Source organism: Paramormyrops kingsleyae, unplaced genomic scaffold (assembly GCF_048594095.1).
Source record: "Paramormyrops kingsleyae isolate MSU_618 unplaced genomic scaffold, PKINGS_0.4 ups394, whole genome shotgun sequence".
Classification (NCBI taxonomy): domain Eukaryota; kingdom Metazoa; phylum Chordata; class Actinopteri; order Osteoglossiformes; family Mormyridae; genus Paramormyrops; species Paramormyrops kingsleyae.
In genome coordinates, this window is record NW_027326331.1 from 1 (window position 1) to 15,527 (window position 15,527).

Below are 15,527 nucleotides of genomic sequence, written 5' to 3' on the forward strand. Positions count from 1 at the left end.
AACCTCTAACCATTCCTGCTAACAGACATGCTTCAGCAGCTCTGGATTTCCAAGCAGGAGCGGCTTGCTCCAGTCTCACTTCTATGTTTATTGGGCTAAGATCTAGGTCGGGGGTGTCAAACTCCAGTCCTGGGGGGGCCGGAGCCCTGGACATTTTTGGGTTTCCCCTCATTTAACACACCTGATTCATCTCCTTGTGCTAATTACCACACAGCTCTTGAGCTGAATCTTTTGTGGTGGAACAAGGAAAGAACTAAGCTACACAGGGCTCCGGCCCTCCAGGACTGGAGTTTGATACTCCTAATATAGGTGAAAATCACCCACCCATATCATGAAAGAACTGACACCATATTTTATTTCAGTGTTTTACATTCCTTGTGGTTTTTCGGTAAATGAAGCTTGATTTTGAATGAGTGACTCTGCTGTGATGTCTCTCTGTGTCCCTGACCTGTGTCCTGTGCCTGATTCTTCCATGCAGGGGCCTGACAGTGATGTTTGAGATCATGAAGAGCTATGGTCACACCTTCGAGAAGCACTGGTGGCACGACCTCTTCCGCGTCATCTTCCGCATCTTCGACAACATGAAGCTCCCAGAGCAGCAGACGGAGGTGGGTGTGGCATGTTGGTGGGTGTGGCATGTTGGTGGGTGTGGCATGTTGGTGGGTGTGGCATGTTGGTGGGTGTGGCATGTTGGTGGGTGTGGCAGGACCGCGCAGGGCAGCTCTCCGAGCCCAAGGAGGTCTGATGGCCTGTGATGTTCTGGTGTCTCTCAACAGAAAATGGAGTGGATGACCACGACATGCAACCACGCGCTGTATGCCGTCTGTGACGTGTTCACACAGTTCTACGAGCCACTCAGTGAGGTGCTTTTGGTGGACATATTTAACCAGCTGCAGTGGTGTGTCCAGCAAGGTGAGTCCAACACAGCTCTTCTCCCTATGTAGTATTTAAAAACTAATTTGATTACGGGCACTTTTCCACCGCACCAGATATTGTACTTTTGGTACGGTACTTTCCCTTTTCCATTGACTTACTTTAGGTTCCAGTACCTAAAATACCAAACCAGCTGGGGTATTTCTTTGGTACTTCGGTGCTCTGGGGTGGGAATGCAAAAGCTTTCTGTTGATTTGGTTTTGCAAATAGCCTGCCTCTGAAACACAATACAACCGTCTTGAAAAAAGTTGCAAACTTAGAAAGCATTGATAAACAGAAAAAAGTAATAATGGATGTGTGGACAAATGAAGAGACCCAAGCTTAAACTGTGATCTGGTCAGAAGAACAGATACAACAAGATCAGGAAGGCATGATAAGAAATAAAGCATTTTGTATAATATATTAGAACAGAATGGTACTCTGTTGTAATAAATATTGAGGTATTTATAAAGTAAAACAGGAGTTCAACAAACTTCTCACAAACCCTTCTAGAGTGATTTAAACAACAAGGATGAGAATGATTATGATTGCCTCAAAAAATGCATGCAACGCTCATGTGAAAGCAGCAGAGGTAAACTGTTTTTTAAACACATATTCTAATCTTGAAACAGAATAATCATTAAAATTGCTAAGTTTTTTTTTCTTCTTATGACAGTAAAAATGGCAAAGTGAAACTTAAACCCCCTGTGCTGTAATGTAGTGTAATGAAAAGGCTTGATCTGACTAGCGATGTAAGAATTGCAGGTATATGGCTGCACATAACATACCACACATCGTCTAACCGTATAATATAGTACAGTAAATTTTCAAATTCAGTACATAAATACCCAGCCTCTTCTTTGTCATGTTATTCAGCACTGGTTCCAGTTTTAACGCCAGTGGAAAACCAACACCTTTGTTAAAGTACTAAAAGTATGGTGCGTGGTGCGGTGGAAAAGCACCCTAAAATACAGTATATGACTGTTCATATGGTTCTTGGAATGTTGATATGGAAGCTGTTAATGGCAAACTTATAGAAACTGCTCTCTGATGTGACCTACGGTCAGCAGTGGAGAGCAATATGAGCAGAGTGTCCATGTGGAAAGAGACTGGTGTCACCCTGCGGTGGAGGGGAACGCGTCTCACCATGACTGTGCGGTTGGTCTAGATAACGAGCAGTTGGCGCGGTCGGGGACAAATTGTCTGGAGAACCTAGTGATCCTGAACGGGGAGAAGTTCAGCCCAGAGGTGTGGGACGTCACTTGCGCCTGCATGCTGGAGATCTTCCAGTCCACCAGCCCCCATGCGTGAGCACACTGCCCCCTGCTGGGCTGCCCTTTCACCATGATTTTGACACCTCTTTAAATCAAAATAAACATTTATTAAACTTGTATTCATCTTGAAACTTACTCAGCATGTAACGGTGTGTTACTGTTCTTTAATGCTTTAATGTACCGTTGGCATTCCTTGGGCTTTTAATGACATGCTCTCAGTGTAAAAGAATGCACATCTTTAAATGGCTGAGCTCATGTATAGCTTTACTCTCCTTCAGACTTCTGACATGGCGGCCCGCAGGTGAGGAAGAAGAAGTCGGGGACTATAAACACATGGTAAGGTTGCACCCCACTGCAGAGGAGCGACAACGTGTCTATTGCCACAGTCCCCGTAGATCAGCATAGCAGTAGACTCCGTCTGTGTAAATGCTTCTCATCAGCATCAGAGCCAAACATGCTGGTGTGGCTTTAATCACATTTGCGCAGCTGGATGCAGCATGAAAGCCCTTCGGACTGAGCGCACCTTTCCAGGGACGCCCGCTCCCTAACCTCCGTGGTTGCTTCTTCTCCCATGCGCAGGATGTGGAGCTGGACTCACAATCTCAGAGCAGCTACGAGCGGACCCTATCTGAGCGCGCCCACAGTCAGATGTCCACCGCCAGCGACGATACCTGGAAGGGGAGATCCCAAGCCAGTCAGTTGTGCTCCTCATATTCCTATTGCTCCCTCCCTTGACCGTCCCATGATTTAGATCGAGGGTTAGGGTTATGGTTGCTGTGGAGTTCTGTCCCAGAATGCCCTGTTTGTACAAATACTAATTATTATTATTAGTATTATTAATTCTGATAGGTCTCAGTTTCCTTCCATCTCACTAAGTGTTTCTAATACTGTGTTTCTCTTATATGCTGGTTTGGTTAACACAAAATGAAATGTGTCCCTTTGTCAGAAATGTCAGACCAGAAGCTATTCTCCTGCCTCCTGATCAAGTGTGTGGTGCAGCTGGAGCTAATCCAGACCATCGACAACATTGTCTTCTATCCTGCCACGAGCAAGAAGGAGGACGCGGAGAACATGGCGGCCGCCCAGGTCCGTACCCGCCATTGCTGGCCCACTGCAACTCGCGCGCACACACACACACACACACACACACACACACACACACACACACACACACACACACACACACACACACACACACACACACACACACACACACACACACACACACACACACACACACACTGCAGTTTAACACGAGGGATTAATCCACATGCAGACATACCAAGAGATTAATATCAAGAGTGCTAGTCTCTAGTTATGCTGTCGGTGGTTGTTTTTCCTTTTAACTGGTCACACCAGTCTGCTGGCTCACTGCCAGTGCTGCATGCACGAACTCACTGTGTCCATCCCTCAGCTTCGGTCCCTGATGCAATGTCATCCCATTTTAGAGTGACCATTTAGTCCATGTCCAGGGGAACACTATGAGCTAGGATAGGGTTTGTAAACTACCATTTCAATTAAACAGATCTGGATTTCACTTTAACACTTGAGACACATGATTAAAGGAGACTGACCAGCATGGAGAAAGAACTCAGAGCTAATGTGAAACAGCTGCATGAATCTTTCAACTAAGGAAACAAATCAGTAAAAGCACAAAAGGAATTTAACTATTTAACCAAGGACAAGAGCCATTCAGTTATAAAGTAGTTTGTAAAACCTGAGGTAGCTCAGTGTCCCCCCCTGACATGGATTAGCAGGACCCTGTCCCAACTTCTTTCTTCCAGAGGGACGTGCTGGATGAGGAGGCAGAGCCAAGCAGCACAGAGGATAAGGGCATGTACCGCCAGCTGTCACCCCAGCACCTCTTCAAGCTGCTGGACTGCCTTCTAGAATCACACACCTTTGCCCAAAGCTTCAATTCAAACAATGAGCAGAGGACGGCACTTTGGAGGGCAGGCATGTTTGGGGAGGAGGGTGTCATGGCGCCTTCATCAGCCTTGGTTTTTATTGTCACTGTTAAAGTTGCATTTCAGGTGTTCACCTCTTGACCTGTTTTTGATAGCTTTGATCAGATAATAAAACAACACAAGAACAGGTAACAGTGTAAAAGAAATAATGGTACAAAACAGATTGGGTCAGTGAGATAAGCTGATGAACATGGTACTCGTCAAGAAGATGTGGAAAGTTAATCTGCTGACCTAGACTCAATATCCAACCAGTTGTGAGAGCCATTGGGTTTGCACAAAGCCCACTCAACAGTCTTGGGATTGCTGAGGCCCAGGGGGCCAGTAACATGGTTTTGGCTGCTCTACAAAAGCTGTTCTGCTCCCTGGTCCTGGGTGCAGAGCAGTGTGACCTGTGACTGCTCGTGTTCCCATTTCTCCCAGGCTTCAAGGGGAAGTCAAAGCCCAACCTGCTGAAGCAGGAGACCAGCAGTCTGGCCTGCAGCCTGCGCATCCTCTTCTGCATGTATTCAGACCCGCATCTCCGCGACGCCTGGCCAGATATTCGGACCCGGTTACTGCTGTGAGTGTGGCCACTCGCCGAAGTATTGATACGACTGGGGCTCTGGGTAGCGTTCACTCACTACATATATGCTTTTCTGTTCAGCCACAACACTGTGAAGCAGGTGAGCAGCATTGTCCATAATCAGCAGGAGTCTGGACAGAATCCTCCTTTCCGTTTAGTGTTTTTTTTTGTAGAACTCCCCATTCACGGCATCAGATGGATTGTTAACTAATGAAACCGTAATTAACTGTCAGTAATCTGGTGATTAGATGGACCTGCTCAGTACTGAATCCACTGTCGTTGCATGTCTTAACAGAAGTGTGGTGAATGTGTGTGGAGGTGGTTGTAGGTGTGTCAGGGATGTTGTATGCAGAGCTTGCTGGTGATCAATCGCCTTCCCCTGGCAGTGTGTGCAGCGAGGCTCTGGCCTACTTCATCACCCTGACGTCTGAGAGCCATCGCGAGGCCTGGACCAGCTTGCTGCTCCTGCTGCTCACCAGGACTCTCAAACTCCCAGATGACAAGGTACCACCAGCGCCCCCTTGAGGAGACACCTGCTTGCCTGGCAAGACAGCACTGGTCATAAATGATGCCCTCTAAATTTATCATAGGTCTCATTTTATGTGGCACTGAATTCATTTTTTATTCTTGGCTAATGTTTAGCTGACTCATTCTTCCAGTGCAGCTTGAGTTAATTTGTAATTTATCCATTGAAACATTTTTATAGTCTTAGCACTTTAACTTAAGGATGTAGCAGCAAGATCTAACCAATATGCTTATGTTTGGTGTCCCTGAACAATGAGCAACATTCTGTTAGAAAAAAACAATTATTGAAAGATAAAATGTATATTTTTGTGTCCTGTATTTTCCACTTCAGTTCCACATCTCAGTATGAAATTCCAGATGTGTTAAAATAACATAACATTTTTTACATTTTTAATAAGTTTTAACTCCCTTAGGCTGAGTTACCATTTAACTGACCCTTTAAAAAAGGTTTTTAGTAAAGACAAGCCTGAGGCTTTTTTGGATTTTTTTTGGCGAAAGCTAATCTTAGGTATCTCCTTTAGACTGAGCATTTTATAGTTATTTATGAAGTTTTTATCTTTTTGATTCTTCTCTTTGTTTTAATGCCTATTTACTCTCACCACGAATATACCCATTAGGGATGCTCATTTCGATTAATTTTCCCAACCGACAACCGCCGTTCGTTAACCGAACATTAACCGTTAACTGATTAGATTAGAATATTAAATTCCTCTGGGGTCGGCGGTCCCGCCGGCGGGATCTGACAGAAATTTCGCCAAACCATTTAAATAACTCTGCGAGGTTTTATCATATACACATTTAAAAAACACCCTCAGAAACCTTGGACGGTCTACTTTTCAAATATATATATATATATATATATATATAGGTAGAAACTAAATATATTTTTATAGCTTCGTGATACGAATAGAAAGAACAAGAGTGACTGACTTAAGCGTCTGCGTCTCGAAGCAGCTCTGATCGCCTTCCCACTTGCAAATTGCGCTATTCGCATGATAACAACATGATAATCCGACAGTTAGTATTGGATAAAGAAATATGTGAATACGCCCATTGTAACCGAAATAAAACAAGAGCACATGTCTGGGTAGTGTTTACACCGATCGGCTACAATATAGCACACGGATACGTCTCTGCCGCTGAAGCTTTGCGCCAATGTTTCCATTTTCAGTAGCAAAGCTTGTACCTGTGTTCATGGCTCAGTGGGCTAAGCCACGTGTGCCTGTAATCACAGTCGCCGATTCAAACCCAGTGTATTTAGAACGTGAAAAGCGATCTTCAGCTGAGATGCCACAAAACTTCATACTACTACTAATAATTAAAATATATATAAAAACATTTTAAACCGTTTAACTGATTACCGGTTAACGGTTAAACGGTCAAAAGGAGCATCCCATATACCCATAGTTGCTGGCATGGGAGTAAGAATCAACAAAATTGATCTTACAACTACAAGTATAGTGTAGATGAAAATTCAGGTTCATTTGAGTTGTATACTTTTGTAAATAAATGGGGCTGTAATTATGCCTCACGTAAGACTGCCCTTTAATGAATGCTGTGTCGAGGTACAGTGACTGCATGCTCTTACTGATTGTGCTGTCTTGTCAGTTTAAGCCCCACGCATCCTGCTACTACCCTCACCTGTGCGAGATGATGCAGTTCGACCTGATCCCAGAGCTCCGTGCCATCCTGCGGCGATTCTTCTTACGCATTGGCTCTGTCTTCCAAATCGCCAGCTCGGAGGGCATGCCATCACAGCCTCCAGCACCCTAAGCCTACGTGGGGATCGGAGAGGAGCTACAGTTGCAGATTGGTATTAGGAAGACTGATGAAGAACACAGCACCCCCTAGTGGGCTTGGGGGAGTGTACCAGGGTGTTGCAGGCAAAAATGGACAAAGAGCCCTTTCCAACCTTGTAGGCTGAACTCTGGCTGTCTGTATTCCAGAATCGGTGATTGTATCTTCCAACCTGAAGCATTATCCATACCTGCCTTCTCTCATGGATGCCACAGGTAGCCGCACATAAATGCACTGTGAGACAGGTGGACAAGCCTTTACCTTGACTGCATTCAACATTCAAAAGTGAAGTAACATGGTTTAAAATGATTTATTTATTAATGTTTGTTTGTGACTTTGTGTGTGATGTTGAGACTGAACAATTAAGTGTTCTCAAATGTTAAATTATAAATCTAAAGGGAGAGTAACAACTAATGGATCGTCTTCTGAACACACAGACAGTGCTAAGGTCTAGCAAGTGTAAGCTTTGGTAGATCTGTGGTTGTGGAGATTTGTCTCTGACAGGTCATTGGTCTGCCGTCTTTGGACTTCTGTTAAAAAACAACTTTTGATTCCTTCTATTTTGTTTTTGCTTCACTTGAAGAGGGTATTTGTACCTCCAGTCACAGGAATCGGTTACAATAACACTGCTGTCACACACTAACAAGAACTTCAGTACTCCCAGCTCTGTGAAATAATGTGCTGACAATTTAAGTGAATTTACACTGTGGGCATTAGCCTGCTTTGATGATAACCTTGACTTCACAGGCATCATTTAAGCTTAGTTACCCCTTTTTCAGGGGCTGCACAGTCCTTAGTTCTTTAAGGTAATTGTCTGCGGTTAATACTTTTGTTCTTTTGGAGCTAACATGCTAGGTTTGTGTTGACCCAGATGCTGGGGGCCCACACTCATTGATTGGCAAATAGAACTTTTTATGAAGGGGAGGGGTGTTACAGCTTTAGCTCTGTCTGTCAATGACCGATGCTGTTACTCCCTGGAGTAAAAAAAAAAAAAAAAAAGAACTATGTAAAAACAACATTCATATACAAAAAATGTTTAAAAACATGCAGCTATCTGAGTATTTGAAAGTTGGCTTCTGCTGCTGCAGTGGAGAGTCATCTTTAAATATATATAATTTTACATTTTCTCACACACACCCAGAACTCCACCTGTTTATTGTAAATGTCTCTTTATGGGCTTAAGACCTAATGAGTTCCAAGTTCACCATGTTAAAATGGGGTCCACCCACATCACCTTATCTGTAGGTAGACGCTAGGGGAGTAGTTATGTTTTTTCTGCCAGTAAATTACATTCATTTGATGTAGGCTAAAGGAACTATTACATTTTAAAGATACCTACTTGTTAGTTTTTAATATCTGGTCTTATAACCCCAGTTTTAAACGTAAAGAGTGCGTATAAAACTGAGGGACTAAAAGACGTGAGTTTACGTTCCGATAGTGATGAACTGGATTCGCAGTTTGTTGTCGAGCTATATAAGGTGGACTGAAACTTAGCGGTTTGGACAATGGGTGGATGAAACTTATTTACTAAATTTCCCTTCAGTCATTCTTCTATTGTTTCCAAGTAACCTCGGCGTTTCATTTATCTCGATTGAATGTTAAATATTACCAACTTGTGGGACTTGGCCCAGTATAATTCGAATGGGGACATGGATGCATTAACCCTTAACTGCACAGTACACAGGCGAAGCTGCTCGGCGGTTGATACATATGTCATTGTCTAGTCGAATAGGAGAAACTTATTTAGCTGAACCTTCCACGCTACTCTGCAAAGTTCAAGACGCGCATTTTTTTAAAGACGTGATTTTATGAAGTGCATATTTTGAAAAGCATTCCTTTCCTTGCATCTGTGGATGTTTACTTTTTCCTCGAGAAAAGGGGTATATATATATATATATATATAAATATAAATATATACAGTATATGGAGAAAACTGTAAAGTTCGTGTAAAATAGTTAAAATATACTATATACAGATACCGTGATGTAATCATTCAGGCATTTGGTCAAGTAATCAATAAACTAATTCTGATCCATTCTGTTTTTGTTTGAACAGTTTGAAGTGTATGTTTGAACTTTGGGGTACAAGACTCTAGGATGGATGGAAGGAGGGATTACTGGTTTTTGATGTTGCCCTAGCTGGATGTCCCACGAAATTAAATTCGTTAAATGTTGCCTTTTTCATGTGGATTTTCATATGTGCCTTTTATTTTAATTGGATTATGTAATTTGTAGTTTGCTAAAGTTTTTAAGCCAGAAAAAAAATGTGTGTAGCCGCAACGTACTACATCTTTTTAGCTTTAGGTATATAGGTCCGTTCATTCATAGCTTTTTTAGGTGTAACGGCCGCAGGGGGGCGTATCAGAACGAAGCCGGATGCCTTTCTGTACAGTATAACAAAGGTTACCATAGAGATGCATTTCGTGTTTCATCTGTGTCCGGTAGCTAAATTATAGCTAACTGTTTACAAGTAAATAGTCATCCATAAACCACTGAGTCTGAGATATTGTAGGGCAACTAGAATCGTATGTAGTCAAGCAGCTAAGTGGTAAGTCGACACTTTTATAATGTGTAGCTTGCTTTGTTTCTTTAATTCGCGATTTATATTTAATTAGCCGACTATCTATGTCCTTTCCCAAATTAAAAACCCTTACTATTAAGGAGGAAGCCGTTCAGTTGGCTGCAGTTATTCCTAGTCTTTGACAGCAGTAGGCGTAACATCCGAGAAGTGAGTTTCCCAAGCCAGCCAATGCGATTCTAGAGCCGAGCACAGCAGCCGCCCTAGTAGCCCCAGCAGAAATGTCGGAGTACCAAATATTTGCGATTAGGGGTCGTACGCTCGTACGGTCGAAGATGTGATGTGTTCAACGAGTATACGCTCACTTTTTCCAGTAAGTAACTGCCTGTATTATGCTGCGATTTATCATTTCACTGATCAGTTTCACTGCACACGTTTTCTTTCAGTTTTTTGCTAACCCGCTAAGGGCAGTAACGTTAGCGAGATAGCTAGCTACGTGTACAGTAGTAATTGTTTACGTAGCCGCTAAAGCCTGAAATAAAATAAGACATAACTGACTATATGACCTGTTACTTTAATAACTGGTGATTTTTTTGTTACGGGAAGTGTAAAATGTAGAAGGTACCCGCAAGGGCTAAAATTACGCTGGACACGACTAGCTTCTTAACTGTAGTTAGCTGTAATGCTGTTAGTTATAATGACATAGATTATAGTATAACTCATTTTATTTAAGGATTTATACCCCCGAATAACATATATCCTATTAACTAGCCAAATAATGGTATCAATGTCTGGCTAGTTAACTTGATTTGGAGAATAATGGTAGCTTTGAGTGCGTCCTATTTAGTTGGCCGTGTAACGTGGCCGAAGAAGTCGTTGTCGGCTCCTTCCCAAAGATCACATGGCCCGCGAGATGATGTTCGCCCGCGGTCAAGACGGCGATTCGACTCGCGGAACGTTCGGTCATGACCGTCCTGGCGAACAGAGAGACGCCTCTATCACGCGCCGCCAATTAATGTCCGGCCTCCGTGCGCCACTGTTGCGTAATAAATGGGGACTGGTGGACGAGTAGCCGAAGCCTTTTATCTGTATCCAGTCATTAGAGGAAAACGTCTAAGTGCAGCACCTCGAAAGTTAGTATTGTCTGATATTAAACCTGGGATACTGCCGGAGGCAAGTTGACCGCTTATCTGTGCGCAGGACCCTGAAAATTATATAGTCTGGTCGCAACTAAGGTAAAAAAAAAAATTGAAGACTTAAAATTCCGTCCTTGACATTTACACCCGTATATGTTTACGTTATATTTCATGAAGATCGACTAAAACACTAGCTTATCTGGTACCCTGTGCTTCGTAGTAATAATCGTTTGAAAATAACGATTTAATGTTATAATGGTAAATATGCGCATTGTGAAAATTATATTTTTGTTTTTTTCGAACTGTGAACGTCGACTTCTTTAGTGGTTGAGTGTTACTGGAGATATCATTTTTTATGAAAACTTGCAGGCTAAATTTCAGCACTAGGAAAGATTGGAAGCTACACTGGTTGATAATCACGGTCGCCGGGGCTGCGTGGTTTCTCCGTACAAAATACTGCTGTGATGTCGGACCAAGAATCAGGAAGGCAATTCTATTGTAATTGACAGCTGGCAAGCACGCGTCCTTTTGTGGTCTCCTGTTTTTTAGTATAGTGTGTGCACAGGTCTGAATTAGAAAACTTGAGTTGTATGGCGCTTGTATAAAAATCCCTTATGATTGTTGACCTAGATTGGACTTTTTCTGTATTTCCAAGCTACAAAGGAAGGTCCCAGCAGGTGATAAAAGTCTCACCATCTGGCAGGTGGAATATGGTCTCATTAAGAAGGGGAGAGATAGGAGTCATGCATTATTCATGAGCTTCTGCATGTGGTTACCTCAGATTTAATTTGAACTGTGGGTAAATAATGTCAATGGGTAACTAATGTGGTGCAGTGTTTACTTTCATTGCTGTGGTGGGTTTTTCTTTCTGCAGGGTGTGAGCCACTGTGCTAGTCCCTCCACCCCCCTCCCTCCATAGAAGTAATCCTGCTTCAAAATCCACAAGGTAAAGAAGAATGGTCATTGAAGCCTGAGTTGGACTAAGATTACAAACAAAAGGAGGACAGAATAAGAAATAATGTCTTACAGCAACAGAGAACTGGTGATGGACTTCATAACGTATAAACTGTCCCAGAGGAACTACAATGGCCACTTTGGGCTTCCTGAAGACAGGGGTCGGACAGAGGGCTCGGGTCAGGCCGATGGGCGCGAGGGGGTTATGGTAACAGCAACTCATGTCAATGGGTCGGTCATTGCTGGCGGCACCAGCAGCCAGGTGTCCCCAGTGCCTGAGCAGCCGCTCCATTCCCCATCGCCCTCTCCACAAGGCCTGGAGGCGGTGAAGGAGGCATTGCGGGATTCTGCCAACGAGTTTGAGCTACGCTACAGCCGCGCCTTCAGCGACCTCTCCTCCCAGCTTCACATCACACCCGTCACGGCCTACCAGAGCTTTGAGAGTGTAATGAACGAGGTGTTCCGCGATGGAATCAACTGGGGCCGCATCGTGGGCCTCTTTGCCTTTGGCGGGGCCCTGTGCGTGGAGTGTGTGGAGAAGGAGATGGGCCACCTGGTGGATCGTATTGCTGACTGGATGACCGTTTACCTGGACAGCAACATCCAGCCCTGGATCCAGCGGCAGGGAGGATGGGTGAGTGAGGGTGCCAAATGATGCCACCCAGGCAATGCCACATGAGCAGGGAACACATGGTGCAGAGCCATCCAAACATCCATGCTGATGGTGCACCCACCTTCCCAGTCATTAACTGAACATCATCTTGGTCTGACCTACCCAGCTGCACAGTATTAGTCAATTTGTGCTGTTGTAAGTGCTCATAATATGGGTACTGTCAAAAGACAAAGTCCCTCTGAGAACATCTCTAACTGGAATGGCGAATTGAAGCATGCCATTGGGACTTCGTTGCAGTACTTGTTTGCAATACTTTCTCTTTTTACTATGAGGCAGGAATGGGATAGTGTTGGACTAAATCATAAAAACAGAAATACAAAAAGGAGCGGCTTCAAAAGAAAGGCCCTCTGGCAAAAATGGGATGGGAGCTGAATCATACAAACACTCAACTGATACATTGGGGCTGAACTGCAGAAATTTATTACAGGGAAAGAGGTTTCATGTCTTGTGATTCAAACTTGTATCTAGTTTATTGGGGTGTAAACCAAATACATCATAACATGTCATATATATATATTGGATATACACACACACACACCTACCTAAAGGATTATTAGGAACACCATACTAATATGGTGTTTGACCCCCTTTCGCCTTCAGAACTGCCTTAATTCTACGTGGCATTGATTCAACAAGGTGCTGAAAGCATTCTTTAGAAATGTTGGCCCATATTGATAGGATAGCATCTTGCAGTTGATGGAGATTTGTGGGATGCAAATCCAGGGCACGAAGCTCCCGTTCCACCACATCCCAAAGATGCTCTTGGGTTGAGATCTGGTGACTGTGGGGGCCATTTTAGTACAGTGAACTCATTGTCATGTTCAAGAAACCAATTTGAAATGATTCGAGCTTTGTGACATGGTGCATTATCCTGCTGGAAGTAGCCATCAGAGGATGGGTACATGGTGGTCATAAAGGGATGGACATGGTCAGAAACAATGCTCAGGTAGGCTGTGGCATTTAAATGATGCCCAATTGGCACTAAGGGGCCTAAAGTGTGCTAAGAAAACATCCCCCACACCATTACACCACCACCAGCCTGCACAGTGGTAACAAGGCATGCTGGATCCATGTTCTCATTCTGTTTACGCCAAATTCTGACTCTACCATTTGAATGTCTCAACAGAAATCGAGACTCATCAGACCAGGCAACATTTTTCCATTCTTCAACTGTCCAATTTTGGTGAGCTCGTGCAAATCGTAGCCTCTTTTTCCTATTTGTAGTGGAGATGAGTGGTACCCGGTGGGGTCTTCTGCTGTTGTAGCCCATCCGCCTCAAGGTTGTGCGTGTTGTGGCTTCACAAATGCTTTGCTGCATACCTCGGTTGTAACGAGTGGTTATTTCAGTCAAAGTTGCTCTTCTATCAGCTTGAATCAGTCGGCCCATTCTCCTCTGACCTCTAGCATCAACAAGGCATTTTCGCCCACAGGACTGCCGCATAATGGATGTTTTTCCCTTTGCACACTATTCTTTGTAAACCCTAGAAATGGTTGTGCGTGAAAATCCCAGTAACTGAGCAGATTGTGAAATACTCAGACCGGCCCGTCTGGCACCAAAACCATGCCACGCTCAGAATTGCTTAAATCACCTTTCTTTCCCATTCTGACATTCAGTTTGGAGTTCAGGAGATTGTCTTGCCCAGGACCACACCCCTAAATGCATTGAAGCAACTGCCATGTGATTGGTTGATTAGATAATTGCATTAATGAGAAATTTAACAGGTGTTCCTAATAATCCTTTAGGTGAGTGTATATATACATACACTACTAGAAACATACCCAACGTACTGTTCCACCTTGTTTGTACATCTTGTTTTAAGCATTTTTGAGGCATTTGCAGTTCATTATATCTTCCAAACGAGTTTACACAAGTGACAAACGCTTAAATTGCCCCACAGTTTTTCTCCCACTGGCAACAGCGTCACCTACATTTCATTGCAATAGCAACCCCTCCTGTATCACAATCTGTAGCGCATGCACAAAACAGCCCAAGCTAGCGAATCCCAAATCATCCATTGCTTGTTTCATATTAGTTGTGCTGTCTTGCACAATCATGTGCACTTTGTTTAGTGGGATTTTACAAAGATTGCAAATTGCTCTGCTACTAGTTGCTTTTTAAAAGCGTAAAATACAGTGGTACCTCAGAACTCGAATTTAATCTGTTCAGAACTCCGGACCGAATCCTAAAAAGTTCGAGTTGTGAACGAATTTTCCCTGTAATAAATAATGGGAAAACCAATTAATTGGTTCCCGGCCCCAAAAATTACATCTAAATATTTTTTTTTTTTTAGCATTTAAACACAAAATGAACCGAATAAAACAAGAGCATATACTGTGCTAAACACATCTAAGCACATTTATCAAAACAGGTAATTTGTAAAGTAAGAAAATAAATGTATCCAAACAATGTGTCCTGCCCCGATCGTCCGCTCCTTCCGTGTGCCACGCTCCCTCGTTAACCCCGTGTGGAATCCCCGTGTGATCAACTATTTCTGGTTTTTGTCATTAGTCCTCTGTATTTAGTCCGTGTTTGTTTGTTTCCCCAGTCCGGTCATTGTATTGTCCGTCTGCGTTTTGCCTGCCTTACCAGTAATTAATCTTTATTTTTATTTATTTTATTATTTTTTTTTTTCCATTTACATTTTTATTTTGGTCATTTGGTTTTACAGAGGTGCAATCTTAAATCTTAGAAACATTGCAGTTGCATGTTTTTACCCACACACTGTAACTAATAGAATCGCTAATGAAATTGAACTTTACCAAGACCAGTTTTTCCTTTTTAAGAATGAACCAAACAAACAAAAAAAAAAAGGAAAAAACAAACAAAATAAACTACAATATATCTATATGTGTAAAAGGGGAATCTCAGGCAGACAAATTAGACTACATAGACGAAACATAATCAGTCCATTTCTTCCATATCTTAAGGAATTTCCCTTTCTGAAGTCTTTATTTTTAAATGTATTTTATTAAATAATAATAATTACTGTTACTATCATTGTCTAAATGTATTTTTACTGTCTAAATATATGTATTCAGTTGGTGTAAACATGCACGGTGCTATCACAGCTAATGCGAGGCTGAGACTGAAGCTTTACCCTTTGTTTCCGCTGAGAGACGTGCCGCGTGACTTATTTCCCCGCGCGTACAAGTTATCTTAGGTCGGCGTTCATGGTTTGACTTCTGAGATTCAGATCGAGCTCTAGGTAA

At 42.9% G+C, this 15,527-nt stretch overlaps 2 protein-coding genes across 4 annotated transcripts; both read left to right on the top strand.

The window, feature by feature from the left end:
* The first annotated feature begins 454 nt into the window (after positions 1–454).
* On the top strand, positions 455–7,597 carry LOC140587593 (brefeldin A-inhibited guanine nucleotide-exchange protein 2-like). The gene is made up of 10 exons (XM_072708844.1): positions 455–608; positions 777–912; positions 2,081–2,219; positions 2,465–2,522; positions 2,766–2,880; positions 3,133–3,272; positions 3,971–4,142; positions 4,574–4,712; positions 5,102–5,219; positions 6,849–7,597. Exons 1-10 carry the CDS (start codon positions 492–494, stop codon positions 7,011–7,013), a joined length of 1,299 nt encoding a protein of 432 aa, XP_072564945.1. The 5' UTR covers positions 455–491; the 3' UTR covers positions 7,014–7,597.
* Positions 7,598–9,350: 1,753 nt separating this feature from the next.
* LOC140587594 (bcl-2-like protein 1) lies at positions 9,351–15,200 on the top strand. Of its 3 annotated transcripts, XM_072708845.1 has the most exons (4): positions 9,351–9,584; positions 9,698–9,927; positions 11,565–12,278; positions 13,444–15,200. In XM_072708845.1, exons 3-4 carry the CDS (start codon positions 11,709–11,711, stop codon positions 13,519–13,521), a joined length of 648 nt encoding a protein of 215 aa, XP_072564946.1. In that variant the 5' UTR covers positions 9,351–9,584; positions 9,698–9,927; positions 11,565–11,708; the 3' UTR covers positions 13,522–15,200. The 3 variants fall into 3 exon arrangements, with proteins under 3 accessions (XP_072564946.1, XP_072564947.1, XP_072564948.1); XM_072708846.1 differs by lacking the exons at positions 9,351–9,584; positions 9,698–9,927 and adding an exon at positions 9,981–10,789; XM_072708847.1 differs by lacking the exons at positions 9,351–9,584; positions 9,698–9,927 and adding an exon at positions 9,981–10,727.
* The last annotated feature ends 327 nt before the right edge of the window (positions 15,201–15,527 follow it).